General features: G+C 40.4%; 1 protein-coding gene across 5 annotated transcripts in view; it reads left to right on the top strand.

Moving 5' to 3' along the window:
- The window catches only part of pard3bb (par-3 family cell polarity regulator beta b), a 288,351-nt gene that overhangs the window by 214,024 nt on the left and 57,212 nt on the right, over nucleotides 1–17,115 (top strand). For all 5 annotated transcript variants that reach the window (XM_036975336.1, XM_036975337.1, XM_036975335.1 and 2 more), the window contains one exon: nucleotides 13,180–13,605. In XM_036975336.1, the coding sequence (XP_036831231.1) occupies nucleotides 13,180–13,605 (426 nt within the window). The remainder of the gene's footprint in view (nucleotides 1–13,179; nucleotides 13,606–17,115) is intronic.

Genomic DNA, 17,115 nt, shown 5'->3' with positions numbered 1-17,115 from the left:
ATTTTAAAAATGAAATGTCTTGAGTCAATACGTATTCATCCCCTTTGTTATGGCAAGCCTAAATAAGTCACATAACGTGTATGGCCTCAATCTGTGTGCCATAAAAGAGGTTGACATGGTTTTTGAATGATTATCCCATATCTGTTTCCCGTACGTTGTCTTTAAGGTCCCTCAGTCGAGTAGTGAATTTCAAGCATAGATTCAACAACACAGACCAAGGAGGTTTTCCAATGCCTCTCAAAGAAGAACACCAATTGGTAGATGGGTAAAAAAAAAACTATAATAACACTGAATATCCCTTTGAGCATTATAAAGTTATTAATTACACTTTTGATTGTGTATCAATACACCCAGTCACTACAAAGATAGTGTCCTTCCTAACTCAGTTGCCGGAGAGGAAGGAAACCACTGGAAACCACCATGAGGCCAATGATTATGAGTTTAATGGCTGTGATAGGAGAAAACTGAGGATGGATCAACAACACTGTAGTTACTCCATAATACTAACCTAAATGACAGAGTGAAAAGCAGGAAGTCTGTACAGAAGAAACAATATTCCAAAATGTGCATCGTGTTTGCAATAAGGCACTAAATAACCTTTTCAGCTGAATACAAAGTGTTATGTTTGGGGCAAATCCAACACATCACTGAGTACCACTTCATGTTTAAGTTTAGTGGTGGCTGCATCATGTTATGGGTATGCTCGTCATCGGCAAGAACTATGAGTCGTTTTTCTCTCTATAAAAATAACCATAATAGAGCTATAAGCACAGTCAAAATCCTAGAGGAAAACCTGGTTCAGTCTGCTTTCCAACAGACACTGGGAGATGAATTCATCTTTCAGCAGGACAACAACCTAAAACACAAGGCCAAATATACACTGGAGATGCTTACCAAGAAGACAGTGAATGTTCCTGAGTGGGCTAGTTACAGTTTTCACATGCAGATCTATGGAAAGACTTGAAAATGGCTGTCTAGCGATGATCAAATATTGTACAATCCAAGTGTGCGTTAAAGCAGTGGTATTAATATTAATCCTCTTTTCTGTGCCGCTCTGCAAACACTCTAGCAGACGCATATGAATGTGATGGTGTGTGGAAGGTGAGAGAAAGAAAGAGAGAAATACATAGTGAGAAAGAGAGATGGTGAGAGAGAGAGGGAAAATGAGAGAGAGAGAGAGAGAGACAGAGAGAGAGAGAGAGAGAGAGAGATAGGGAGGGAGGGAGAGAGAGAGGGAGAGAAAAAATGAGAGAGAGAGAGGGAGAGAGATAGAGAGAGAGAGGGAGAGAGACAGAGAGGGAGAGAGAGAGAGAGGGAGAGAGAGAGGGAGTGAGAGATAGAGAGGGAGAGAGAGAGAGAGAGGGAGAGAGACAGAGAGAGAGACAGAGAGAGAGACAGAGAGAGAGAGAGAGACAGAGAGAGAGAGAGAGACTTACCCCAAAAGACTCACAGCTGTTATCGCTGCCAAAGATGATGAATACTTTATGAAGGCACTGTATGATTGAATGTTTCTGTAGAGCACCGTGGACTATAAAGAGGACTAAATGAAGTTCAAAATGTTTCTGTAGAACACCTTGGACTATAAAGAGGACTAAATGAAGTTCAGAAGGTTTCTGTAGAGCACCGTGGACTATAAAGAGGACTAAATGAAGTTCAGAATGTTTCTGTAGAACACCGTGGACTATAAAGAGGACTAAATGAAGTTCAGAAGGTTTCTGTAGAGCACCGTGGACTATAAAGAGGACTAAATGAAGTTCAGAATGTTCCTGTAGAACACCGTGGACTAAATGAAGTTCAGAATGTTTCTGTAGAACACCGTGGACTATAAAGAGGACTAAATGAAGTTCAGAAGGTTTCTGTAGAGCACCGTGGACTATAAAGAGGACTAAATGAAGTTCAGAATGTTTCTGTAGAACACCGTGGACTATAAAGAGGACTAAATGAAGTTCAGAAGGTTTCTGTAGAGCACCGTGGACTATAAAGAGGACTAAATGAAGTTCAGAATGTTTCTGTAGAACACCGTGGACTATAAAGAGGACTAAATGAAGTTCAGAAGGTTTCTGTAGAGCACCGTGGACTATAAAGAGGACTAAATGAAGTTCAGAATGTTTCTGTAGAGCACCGTGGACTATAAAGAGGACTAAATGAAGTTCAGAATGTTTCTGTAGAGCACCGTGGACTATAAAGAGGACTAAATCGTGAAATCGTTTTGTATCCAAATCCGGCTTTAAACTTCTTCACAACAGTATCTCGGACCTGCCTGGTGTGTTCCTTGTTCTTCATGATGCTCTCTGCGCTTTTGACGGACCTCTGAGACTATCACAGTGCAGGTGCATTTATACGGAGACTTGATTACACACAGGTGGATTGTATTTATCATCATTAGTCATTTAGGTCAACATTGGATCATTCAGAGATCCTCACTGAACTTCTGGAGAGAGTTTGCTGCACTGACAGTAAAGGGGCTGAATAATTTTGTTATTCAAAGTCCAGACCTGAATCCAATCGAGAATCTGTGGAAAGAACTGAAAACTGCTGTTCACAAATGCTCTCCATCCAACCTCACTGAGCTCGAGCTGTTTTGCAAGGAGGAATGGGAAAAAATTTCAGTCTCTCGATGTGCAAAACTGATAGAGACATACCCCAAGCGACTTACAGCTGTAATCGCAGCAAAAGGTGGCGCTACAAAGTATTAACTTAAGGGGGCTGAATAATTTTGCACGCCCAATTTTTCAGTTTTTGATTTGTTAAAAAAGTTTGAAATATCCAATAAATGTCGTTCCACTTCATGATTGTGTCCCACTTGTTGTTGATTCTTCACAAAAAAATACAGTTTTATATCTTTATGTTTGAAGCCTGAAATGTGGCAAAAGGTCGCAAAGTTCAAGGGGGCCGAATACTTTCGCAAGGCACTGTATATATATATATATATATATATATATATATATACAGTGTTGTAACAATGTACAAATGGTTAAAGAACACAAGGGAAAATAAATAAGCATAAATATGGGTTGTATTTACGATGGTGTTTGTTCTTCACTGGTTGACCTTTTCTTGTGGCAACAGGTCACAAATCTTGCTGCTGTGATGGCACACTGTGGAATTTCACCCAGTAGATATGGGAGTTTTTCAAAATTGGATTTGTTTTAGAAGTCTTTGTGGATCTGTGTAATCTGAGTGAAATATGTCTCTCTAATATGGTCATACATTGGGCAGGAGGTTAGGAAGTGCAGCTCAGTTTCCACCTCATTTTGTGGGCAGTGTGCACATAGCCTGTCTTCTCTTGAGAGCCAGGTCTCTCTCTCTGAATCTCTCTCTCTCTGTATCTCTCTCTCTCTTTCTCTCTCTCTTTGCCTCTGTCTCTCTCTCTCTCTCTTTGCCTCTCTCTCTCTCTCTGTATCGCTCTCTCTCTCTCTCTCTTTGCCTCTGTCTCTCTCTCTGTATCTCTCTCTCTCTCTCTTTGCCTCTGTCTCTCTCTCTCTATCTCTCTCTCTCACTATTTATTTCTCTCTTTCTTTCTCTCACCTTCCACCCGTTCCACACACCATCACATCCATATGTGTCTGCTAGAGTGTTTGCAGAGCGAGGATATGATTAATATCCCTGCTTTAACGCACAGAGCAATTAACCCATCACCAGCGTCTTATTTACTACTTAGCTTCACTACCGCGAGTGTGGTTCCCCCATGGAGGCTTAAACATCCTCTTATCTCGTAACAGTTATGCCATCAACGATGATCAGTTGTTCCAGTCGGCTGTGTGGCGGCGGTGATGCGTATTTACTGGGAAGACGGGGAGCTGAAACACATCGATGTCCTTCAAGGGTTTCAGTCATAGCATGGATGTGTACTGAACCACGGAACATTCTGAACTTCATTTTGTCCTCTTTATAGTCCACGGTGCTCTACAGAAACATTCTGAACTTCATTTAGTCCTCTTTATAGTCCACGGTGCTCTACAGAAACCTTCTGAACTTCATTTAGTCCTCTTTATAGTCCACAGTGTTCTACAGAAACATTCTGAACTTCATTTAGTCCTCTTTATAGTCCACGGTGCTCTACAGAAACATTCTGAACTTCATTTAGTCCTCTTTATAGTCCACGGTGCTCTACAGAAACATTCTGAACTTCATTTAGTCCTCTTTATAGTCCACAGTGTTCTACAGAAACATTCTGAACTTCATTTAGTCCTCTTTCTCCCAGTGTCTGTTGGAAAGCAGACTGAACCAGGTTTTCCTCTAGGATTTATGTCTGTTGGAAAGCAGACTGAACCAGATTTCCCTCTAGGATTTATGTCTGTTGGAAAGCAGACTGAACCAGGTTTTCCTCTAGGATTTTGACTGTGCTTATAGCTCTATTATGATTAACAAGCTAACAATACTACCAGATTACCACCCGATTACCACCAGATTACCACCAGAGCTAGCAACACTACCAGATTACCACCAGAGCTAACAATACCAACATATTACCACCAGATTACCACCCAACACTACCAGATTACCACCAGAGCTAACAATACCACCAGATTACCACCAGAGCTAGCAACACTATCAGATTACCACCAGAGCTAACAATACTACCAGATTACCACCAGATTACCACCAGAGCTAACAATACCACCAGATTACCATCAGATTACCACCAGAGCTAACAATACCACCAGATTACCATCAGATTACCACCAGAGCTAACAATACGACCAGATTACCATCAGATTACCACCAGAGCTAGCAACACTACCAGATTACCACCAGAGCTAACAATACCACCAGATTACCACCAGAGCTAGCAACACTACCAGATTACCACCAGAGCTAACAATACCACCAGATTACCATCAGATTACCACCAGAGCTAGCAACACTACCAGATTACCACCAGAGCTAACAATACCACCAGATTACCACCCAACGCTACCAGATTACCACCAGAGCTAACAATACCACCAGATTACCACCAGAGCTAGCAACACTACCAGATTACCACCAGAGCTAACATTACCACCTGATTACCACCAGATTACCACCAGAGCTAGCAACACTACCAGATTACCACCAGAGCTAACAATACCAACAGATTACCACCAGATTACCACCCAACACTACCAGATTACCACCAGAGCTAACAATACCACCAGATTACCACCAGAGCTAGCAACACTATCAGATTACCACCAGAGCTAACAATACTACCAGATTACCACCAGATTACCACCAGAGCTAGCAACACTATCAGATTACCACCAGAGCTAACAATACTACCAGATTACCACCAGATTACCACCAGAGCTAACAATACCACCAGATTACCATCAGATTACCACCAGAGCTAACAATACCACCAGATTACCATCAGATTACCACCAGAGCTAACAATACGACCAGATTACCATCAGATTACCACCAGAGCTAGCAACACTACCAGATTACCACCAGAGCTAACAATACCACCAGATTACCACCAGAGCTAGCAACACTACCAGATTACCACCAGAGCTAACAATACCACCAGATTACCATCAGATTACCACCAGAGCTAGCAACACTACCAGATTACCACCAGAGCTAACAATACCACCAGATTACCACCCAACGCTACCAGATTACCACCAGAGCTAACAATACCACCAGATTACCACCAGAGCTAGCAACACTACCAGATTACCACCAGAGCTAACATTACCACCCGATTACCACCAGATTACCACCAGAGCTAGCAACACTACCAGATTACCACCAGAGCTAACAATACCAACAGATTACCACCAGATTACCACCCAACACTACCAGATTACCACCAGAGCTAACAATACCACCAGATTACCACCAGAGCTAGCAACACTATCAGATTACCACCAGAGCTAACAATACTACCAGATTACCACCAGATTACCACCAGAGCTAGCAACACTACCAGATTACCACCAGAGCTAGCAATACTACCAGATTACCACCAGATTACCACCCAACACTACCAGATTACCACCAGAGCTAACAATACCGCCAGATTACCACCAGAGCTAACAATACCACCAGATTACCACCAGATTACCACCAGAGCTAACAATACCACCATATTACCATCAGATTACCACCAGAGCTAACAATACGACCAGATTACCATCAGATTACCACCAGAGCTTGCAACACTACCAGATTACCACCAGAGCTAACAATACCACCAGATTACCACCAGAGCTTGCAACACTACCAGATTACCACCAGAGCTAACAATACCACCAGATTACCATCAGATTACCACCAGAGCTAGCAACACTACCAGATTACCACCAGAGCTAACAATACCACCAGATTACCACCAGATTACCACCCAACGCTACCAGATTACCCCCAGAGCTAACAATACCACCAGATTACCACCAGAGCTAGCAACACTATCACATTACCACCAGAGCTAACAATACTACCAGATTACCTCCAGATTACCACCAGAGCTAGCAACACTACCAGATTACCACCAGAGCTAGCAATACCACCAGATTACCATCAGATTACCATCAGATTACCACCAGAGCTAGCAACACTACCATATTACCACCAGAGCTAGCAATACCAAAAGATTACCACCATATTACCACCAGAGTTAGCAATACCACCAGTTTACCGCCAGATTACCACCAGAGCTAGCAATACTACCAGATTACTACCAGAGCTAGCAACACTACCATATTACCACCAGAGCTAGCAATACCACCACATTACCACCAGATTACCATCAGATTACCACCAGAGCTTGCAACACTACCATATTACCACCAGAGCTAGCAATACCAAAAGATTACCACCAGATTACCACCAGAGCTAGCAACACTACCAGATTACCACCAGAGCTAGCAATACCACCAGAGCTAGCAATACCACCAGTTTACCGCCAGATTACCATGTTTGAAGTCTGAAATGTGGCAAAAGGTCGCAAAGTTCAAGGGGGCCGAATACTTTCACAAGGCACTGTATGTATGTATGTATATATATATATATATATATATATATATATATATTTATATATGACATTTGTAATGTCTTTATTGTTTTGAAATTTCTGTATGTGTAATGTTTACTGTTCATTTTTATAGTTTATTTAACTTTTGTATATTGTCTACCTCACTTGCTTTGGCAATGTTAACACATGTTTCCCATGCCAATAAAGCCCCTTGAATTGAATTGAGAGAGACTCTGTGAGAGAGAGAGAGAGAGAGAGAGAGAGAGAGAGAGAGAGAGAAAGAGAGATGCATCATACCATGAACACACACACCGCTCAACACCCTCACCGCTCAGTGTGTGTGTGTGTGTGATAATGAATGATGAGTGTTGGTGCTGTGTGTGTGTGTGTGATAATGAATGATGAGTGTTGGTGCTGTGTGTGTGTGTGTGTGTGTGTGTGTGTGTGTGTGTGTGTGTGTGTGTGTGATAATGAATGATGAGTGTTGGTGCTGTGTGTGCGTGATAATGAATGATGCGTGTGTGTGTGTGTGTGTGTGTGTGTGTGTGTGTGTGTGTGTGTGTGTGATAATGAATGATGAGTGTTTGTGCTGTGTGCTGTATCAATGTGTCGTTGGGGATTCCATCTCTTACTGAGCCTCATGCAGCTCCTCCATCAAATAGACAGAAACCCATGTTCAATACCTACCATCCTGGACACACACACACACACACACACACTCACACACACACACACACACAGTGATTTTTCTACCATTGTAATCCCAGGGTGGGCCACCTAAGTTTTATTTTCGGGCCGCCAAACAGTGTTAAAATAAATTAATTTGAAATAAATTTTTGGGGATGGAAAAACACTTTCAACTTAAACAACTAAAACATTTAAATATTTAAAGTATGTTGAAAAGATAAAGCACCAATATCTATTTTATTTTATCATTGTGTTGGGTTGTGTGGAAGTCAGGAAGTTAAAGTTTGGTCGCAAATAGGTCTTACCTAATGGACAATGACCCCAAGAATACTTCCAAAGTTGTGGCAAAACGGCTTAAGGACAACAAAGTCAAGGTATTGGAGTGGCCATCACAAAGCCCTGACCTTAATCCTACAGAACATTTGTGGGCAGAACTGAAAATGCGTGTGCGAGCAAGGAGGCCCACAAACCTGACTCAGTTACACCAGCTCTGTCAGGAGGAATGGGCCAAAATTCACCCAACTTATTGTGGGAAGCTTGTGGAAGGCTACCTGAAACATTTGACCCAAGTTAAACAATTTACAGGCAATGCTTCCAAATACTAATTGAGTGTATGTAAACTTCTGACCCACTGGGAATGTGATGAAAGAAGTAAAGGTGAAATAATTCATTATTTCTACATATCTACTGGACATATCTACTGTACATATCTACTCTGTACATATCTACTGTACATAACTACTCTGTACATATCTACTGGACATATCTACTCTGTACATATCTACTGTACATAACTACTCTGTACATATCTACTGTACATAACTACTCTGTACATATCTACTGTACATATCTACTCTGTACATATCTACTCTGTACATATCTACTGTACATATCTACTGTACATATCTACTCTGTACATATCTACTCTGTACATATCTACTCTGTACATAACTACTCTGTACATATCTACTGTACATATCTACTCTGTACATATCTACTGTACATAACTACTCTGTACATATCTACTGTACATATCTACTATGTACATATCTACTGTACATATCTACTCTGTACATATCTACTGTACATATCTACTCTGTACATATCTACTGTACATATATACCATACATATCTACTCTGTACATATCTACTCTGTACATATCTACTGTACATATCTACTGTACATATCTACTCTGTACATATCTACTGTACATATCTACTATACATATCTACTCTGTACATATCTACTGTACATATCTACTCTGTACATATCTACTCTCTACATATCTACTGGACATATCTACTGTACATAACTATTCTGTACATATCTACTGTATATATCTACTCTGTACATATCTACTGTACATATCTACTCTGTACATATCTACTGTACATATCTACTGTACATATCTACTCTGTACATATCTACTGAACATATCTACTCTGTACATATCTACTGTACATATCTACTCTGTACATAACTACTCTGTACATATCTACTGTACATATCTACTCTGTACATAACTACTCTGTACATATCTACTATACATATACACTGTACATATCTACTGTACATATACACTGTACATATCTACTGTACATATCTACTCTGTACATATCTACTGTACATATCTACTATACATATCTACTCTGTACATATCTACTATACATATACACTGTACATATCTACTGTACATATCTACTCTGTACATATCTACTGTACATATCTACTATACATATCTACTCTGTACATATCTACTGTACATATCTACTCTGTACATATCTACTCTCTACATATCTACTGGACATATCTACTGTACATAACTATTCTGTACATATCTAGTGTATATATCTACTCTGTACATATCTACTGTACATATCTACTCTGTACATATCTACTGTACATATCTACTATACATATCTACTCTGTACATATCTACTGAACATATCTACTCTGTACATATCTACTGTACATATCTACTCTGTACATAACTACTCTGTACATATCTACTGTACATATCTACTCTGTACATAACTACTCTGTACATATCTACTATACATATACACTGTACATATCTACTGTACATATACACTGTACATATCTACTCTGTACATATCTACTGTACATATCTACTATACATATCTACTCTGTACATATCTACTATACATATACACTGTACATATCTACTGTACATATCTACTGTACATATCTACTGTACATATCTACTATGTACATATCTACTGTACATATCTACTCTGTACATATCTACTGTACATATCTACTCTGTACATATCTACTGTACATATATACCATACATATCTACTCTGTACATATCTACTCTGTACATATCTACTGTACATATCTACTGTACATATCTACTCTGTACATATCTACTGTACATATCTACTATACATATCTACTCTGTACATATCTACTGTACATATCTACTCTGTACATATCTACTCTCTACATATCTACTGGACATATCTACTGTACATAACTATTCTGTACATATCTACTGTATATATCTACTCTGTACATATCTACTGTACATATCTACTCTGTACATATCTACTGTACATATCTACTGTACATATCTACTCTGTACATATCTACTGAACATATATACTCTGTACATATCTACTGTACATATCTACTCTGTACATAACTACTCGGTACATATCTACTGTACATATCTACTCTGTACATAACTACTCTGTACATATCTACTATACATATACACTGTACATATCTACTGTACATATCTACTCTGTACATATCTACTGTACATATCTACTATACATATCTACTCTGTACATATCTACTATACATATAAACTGTACATATCTACTGTACATATCTACTCTGTACATATCTACTGTACATATCTACTATACATATCTACTCTGTACATATCTACTGTACATATCTACTCTGTACATATCTACTCTCTACATATCTACTGGACATATCTACTGTACATAACTATTCTGTACATATCTAGTGTATATATCTACTCTGTACATATCTACTGTACATATCTACTCTGTACATATCTACTGTACATATCTACTATACATATCTACTCTGTACATATCTACTGAACATATCTACTCTGTACATATCTACTGTACATATCTACTCTGTACATATCTACTGTACATATCTACTGTACATATCTACTCTGTACATAACTACTCTGTACATATCTACTATACATATACACTGTACATATCTACTGTACATATACACTGTACATATCTACTGTACATATCTACTCTGTACATATCTACTGTACATATCTACTATACATATCTACTCTGTACATATCTACTATACATATACACTGTACATATCTACTGTACATATCTACTCTGTACATATCTACTGTACATATCTACTATGTACATATCTACTGTACATATCTACTCTGTACATATCTACTGTACATAACTACTCTGTACATATCTACTGTACATAACTACTCTGTACATATCTACTGTACATATCTACTCTGTACATATCTACTGTACATAACTACTCTGTACATATCTACTCTGTACATAACTACTGTACATAACTACTCTGTACATATCTACTGTACATAACTACTCTGTACATATCTACTGTACATATCTACTCTGTACATATCTACTCTGTACATAACTACTCTGTACATATCTACTGTACATATCTACTCTGTACATATCTACTGTACATATCTACTATGTGCATATCTACTGTACATATCTACTCTGTACATATCTACTGTACATAACTACTCTGTACATATCTACTGTACATATCTACTCTGTACATAACTACTGTACATAACTACTCTGTACATATCTACTGTACATAACTACTCTGTACATATCTACTGTACATATCTACTCTGTACATATCTACTCTGTACATAACTACTCTGTACATATCTACTGTACATATCTACTCTGTACATATCTACTGTACATATCTACTATGTACATATCTACTGTACATATCTACTGTACATATCTACTGTACATATCTACTGTACATATCTACTCTGTACATAACTACTCTGTACATATCTACTGTACATATCTACTCTGTTCATATCTACTGTACATATCTACTCTGTACATATCTACTGTACATATATACCATACATATCTACTCTGTACATATCTACTCTGTACATATCTACTGTACATATCTACTGTACATATCTACTCTGTACATATCTACTGTACATATCTACTATACATATCTACTCTGTACATATCTACTGTACATATCTACTATACATATCTACTCTGTACATATCTACTGTACATATCTACTCTACATATCTACTCTGTACATAACTACTGTACATATCTACTGTACATATCTACTCTGTACATATCTACTTTGTACATATCTACTCTGTACATTTGTTAATATACACAGATGATATGGCGTGCATATTAAAACACACATTTGCACACAGTCTCACTAAAGATTGCAAAGTGTGAAGATGCCTAGAATTCTCCGATATAAACCCCCGATCACGCCTTGTAGGTGATGTCATGGTGACGTTGGCTAGCTGGTCTCATGTGCAGAAACACGTCAGCGGGTCTCACGGTCGTCTCGTGTCGAACTGCTAACGTGCTTCTTCGCTATAACAGGGGTTTATTTTGGGGGGGGTGGGGGGGCAAAAATGAAAAGGTGTCATTGTGACGAGGTTGATAGTTTATTAACTATTTAAAACATTGGTTTTGAATCTTTTAAACAACTTTAGGTTGTGTCTTTAGATTTAGAGAAAATAAACAACTAAGTGAGAATTTTTTTATTTTTCACTTTTCTCTCGTTGACTTCTGAAACCCCAAACTCTGGCCTGGTCGGTTTGGTCTGCTGCCCAAGCATTCCTGGAAGTCTTGTGATGTTGAGCCTCTGGGTTTAGAAACTCTGTGGTCTCACTATCACATTCACACACAGACACACACACGCACGCACGCACACACAGACGCACGCACGCACGCACGCACGCACGCACGCACGCACGCACGCACGCACGCACGCACGCACGCACGCACGCACACACACACACACACACACACACACACACACACACACACACACACACACACAGTCAGTCAGGTTTTTTAAAGTGTGGTTCAGAGTAAATTCTATAAATCCGTGACTCTGCGTTGTGAATGATGTAAACGTCTGATTGTAAGTCACTCAGGATAAGAGTGTCCTGCTAAAATGACGACAAAAAAAAAAATGTAAATTAAATATAGAGATGTTGAAATGCATTGCTACAGTAAAGCTGATTAACCAAACCAATATCTCTTTCCACAGAACCACCTGAACTCTTCAGTTCTGCCATTGACCCTAGTACACAACAGTCTCTCAGCCCAGATTAAAACCGTGCAGAATGCTATTCCGTTTTCACCAGAAATACACCCGTCAGTCCTGAAATAACAACCGATTTTAATGGCGACTTTCCATATAATGTTTCCGACGGTTGCTCTGTGGTCTCTCTCCTCCTCCTCTCCAGTCTTTAATGGAAGTTCCGCCCACGTTGGTGAAGAGGATGATGACGAGGAGCTGACTCTTATATCTCCCCGTCAGGAAGCCCTGAGTCTAGCCCCAGGGGATAGCTCCACCAGGCCCATCCCTGGACCAGCCCCAGGGGATAGCTCCACCAGGCCCATCCCTGGACCAGCCCCAGGGGATAGCTCCACTAGGCCCATCCCTGGACCAGCCCCAGGGGATAGCTCCACTAGGCCCATCCCTGGACCAGCCCCAGGGGATAGCTCCACCAGGCCCATCCCTGGACCAGCCCCAGGGGATAGCTCCACCAAGCCCATCCCTGGACCAGCCCCAGGGGATAGCTCCACCAGGCCCATCCCTGGACCACAGCTGGCCCAGTTTCAGTTCCACCACACCAAGACCTCCAAGACCTCCAAGAGCATGGACCTGGGTAAGACATATACTTAAAACTCTGGTTCACACTTCTCCCATGTCGTAAAGTCCTCAAACTCAACTGTGCATCTGGAAGCCAGTTCCACTGCTTTTTATTCTCCATATCCCCCTGCTATATCCCCCTAGTATACAGTATATCTTTCTCCATATCCCCCTGGTATATCCCCCTAGTATACAGTATATCTTTATCCATATCCCCCTGGTATATCCCCCTGGTATACAGTATATCTTTCTCCATATCCCCCTAGTATACAGTATATCTTTCTCCGTATCCCCCTGGTATATCCCCCTAGTATACAGTATATCTTTCTCCATATCCCCCTGGTATATCCCCCTGGTATACAGTATATCTTTCTCCATATCCCCCTGGTATATCCCCCTAGTATACAGTATATCTTTCTCCATATCCCCCTGGTATATCCCCCTGGTATACAGTATATCTTTCTCCATATCCCCCTAGTATACAGTATATCTTTCTCCATATCCCCCTGGTATATACCCCTAGTATACAGTATATCTTTCTCCATATCCCCCTGGTATATCCCCCTGGTATACAGTATATCTTTCTCCATATCCCCCTGGTATACATTATATCTTTCTCCATATCCCCCTGGTATATACTGCTGGTATACAGTATATCTTTCTCCATATCCCCCTGGTATATCCCCCTAGTATACAGTATATCTTTCTCCATATCCCCCTGGTATATCCCCCTAGTATACAGTATATCTTTCTCCATATCCCCCTGGTATATACCCCTTGTATACAGTATATCTTTCTCCATATCCCCCTGGTTTGCAGTATATCTTTCTCCGTATCCCCCTGGTATACAGTATATCTTTCTCCATATCCCCCTGGTATACAATATATCTTTCTCTGTATCCCCCTGGTGTCTACCCCTGGTATTCAGTATATCTTTCTCCATATCCCCCTGGTATATACTGCTGGTATACAGTATATCTTTCAGAGCTGGTCATGGGTGCACCTCAGCCACGCTCAAGGTCCTAAACGATATCTTAACCGCCATCGATAAGAAACATTACTGTGCAGCCGTATTCATTGATCTGGCCAAGGCTTTCGACTCTGTCAATCACCACATCCTCATCGGCAGACTCAACAGCCTTGGTTTCTCAAATGATTGCCTCGCCTGGTTCACCAACTACTTCTCTGATAGAGTTCAGTGTGTCAAATCGGAGGGTCTGCTGTCCGGACCTCTGGCAGTCTCTATGGGGGTGCCACAGGGTTCAATTCTTGGACCGACTCTCTTCTCTGTATACATCAATGAGGTCGCTCTTGCTGCTGGTGAGTCTCTGATCCACCTCTACGCAGACGACACCATTCTGTATACTTCTGGCCCTTCTTTGGACACTGTGTTAACAACCCTCCAGGCAAGCTTCAATGCCATACAACTCTCCTTCCGTGGCCTCCAATTGCTCTTAAATACAAGTAAAACTAAATGCATGCTCTTCAACCGATCGCTACCTGTACCTACCCGCCTGTCCAACATCACTACTCTGGACGGCTCTGACTTAGAATACGTGGACAACTACAAATACTTAGGTGTCTGGTTAGACTGTAAACTCTCCTTCCAGACCCATATCAAACATCTCCAATCCAAAGTTAAATCTAGAATTGGCTTCCTATTTCGCAACAAAGCATCCTTCACTCATGCTGCCAAACATACCCTCGTAAAACTGACCATCCTACCGATCCTTGACTTCGGCGATGTCATTTACAAAATAGCCTCCAATACCCTACTCAACAAATTGGATGCAGTCTATCACAGTGCAATCCGTTTTGTCACCAAAGCCCCATATACAACCCACCATTGCGACCTGTACGCTCTCGTTGGCTGGCCCTCGCTTCATACTCGTCGCCAAACCCACTGGCTCCATGTCATCTACAAGACCCTGCTAGGTAAAGTCCCCCTTATCTCAGCTCGCTGGTCACCTTAGCATCTCCCACCTGTAGCACACGCTCCATCAGGTATATCTCTCTAGTCACCCCCAAAACCAATTCTTTCTTTGGCCGCCTCTCCTTCCAGTTCTCTGCTGCCTATGACTGGAACGAACTACAAAAATCTCTGAAACTGGAAACACTTATCTCCCTCACTAGCTTTAAGCACCAACTGTCAGAGCAGCTCACAGATTGCTGCACCTGTACATAGTCCACCTATAATTTAGCCCAAACAACTACCTCTTTCCCAACTGTATTTAATTTATTTATTTATTTTGCTCCTTTGCACCCCATTATTTTTATTTCTACTTTGCACATTCTTCCACTGAAAATCTACCATTCCAGTGTTTTACTTGCTATATTGTATTTACTTTGCCACCATGGCCTTTTTTTGCCTTTACCTCCCTTATCTCACCTCATTTGCTCACATCGTATATAGACTTGTTTATACTGTATTATTGACTGTATGTTTGTTTTACTCCATGTGTAACTCTGTGTCGTTGTATGTGTCGAACTGCTTTGCTTTATCTTGTTCTCAACTAGCCTACCTGGTTAAATAAAGTGTTCTCAACTAGCCTACCTGGTTAAATAAAGGTGTTCTCAACTAGCCTACCTGGTTAAATAAAGGTGTTCTCAACTTGCCTACCTGGTTAAATAAAGGTGAAATAAAAATAAATAAATAAATACTCCTGTTATTCAGTATATCTTTCTCCATATCCCCCTGGTATACAGTATATCTTTCTCCATATCCCCCTGGTATACAGTATATCTTTCTCCATATCCCCCTGGTATACAGTATATCTTTCTCCATATCCCCCTGGTATACAGTATATCTTTCTCCATATCCCCCTGGTATACAGTATATCTTTCTCCATATCCCCCTGGTATACAGTATATCTTTCTCCATATCCCCCTGGTATACAGTATATCTTTCTCCGTATCCCCCTGGTATACAGTATATCTTTCTCCGTATCCCCCTGGTATACAGTATATCTTTCTCCGTATCCCCCTGGTATACAGTATATCTTTCTCCGTATCCCCCTGGTATACAGTATATCTTTCTCCATATCCCCCTGGTATACAGTATATCTTTCTCCGTATCCCCCTGGTATACAATATATCTTTCTCCGTATCCCCATGGTATACAGTATATCTTTCTCCGTATCCCCCTGGTATATACCCCTGGTATACAGTATATCTTTCTCCGTATACCCCTGTTATACAGTATATCTTTCTCCGTATCCCCCTGGTATACAGAATATCTTTCTCCGTATCCCCCTGGTATACAGTATATCTTTCTCCGTATCCCCCTGGTATACAGTATATCTTTCTCCGTATCCCCCTGGTATACAGTATATCTTTCTCCGTATCCCCCTGGTATACAGTATATCTTTCTCCGTATCCCCCTGGTATACAGTATATCTTTCTCCATATCCCCCTGGTATACAGTATATCTTTCTCCGTATCCCCCTGGTATACAATATATCTTTCTCCGTATTCCCCTTCTATACAATATATCTTTCTCCGTATCCCCATGGTATACAGTATATCT

Source organism: Oncorhynchus mykiss, chromosome 3, assembly GCF_013265735.2.
Source record: "Oncorhynchus mykiss isolate Arlee chromosome 3, USDA_OmykA_1.1, whole genome shotgun sequence".
Lineage (NCBI taxonomy): Eukaryota > Metazoa > Chordata > Actinopteri > Salmoniformes > Salmonidae > Oncorhynchus > Oncorhynchus mykiss.
This window is presented reverse-complemented; position numbering and strand designations above follow the sequence as displayed.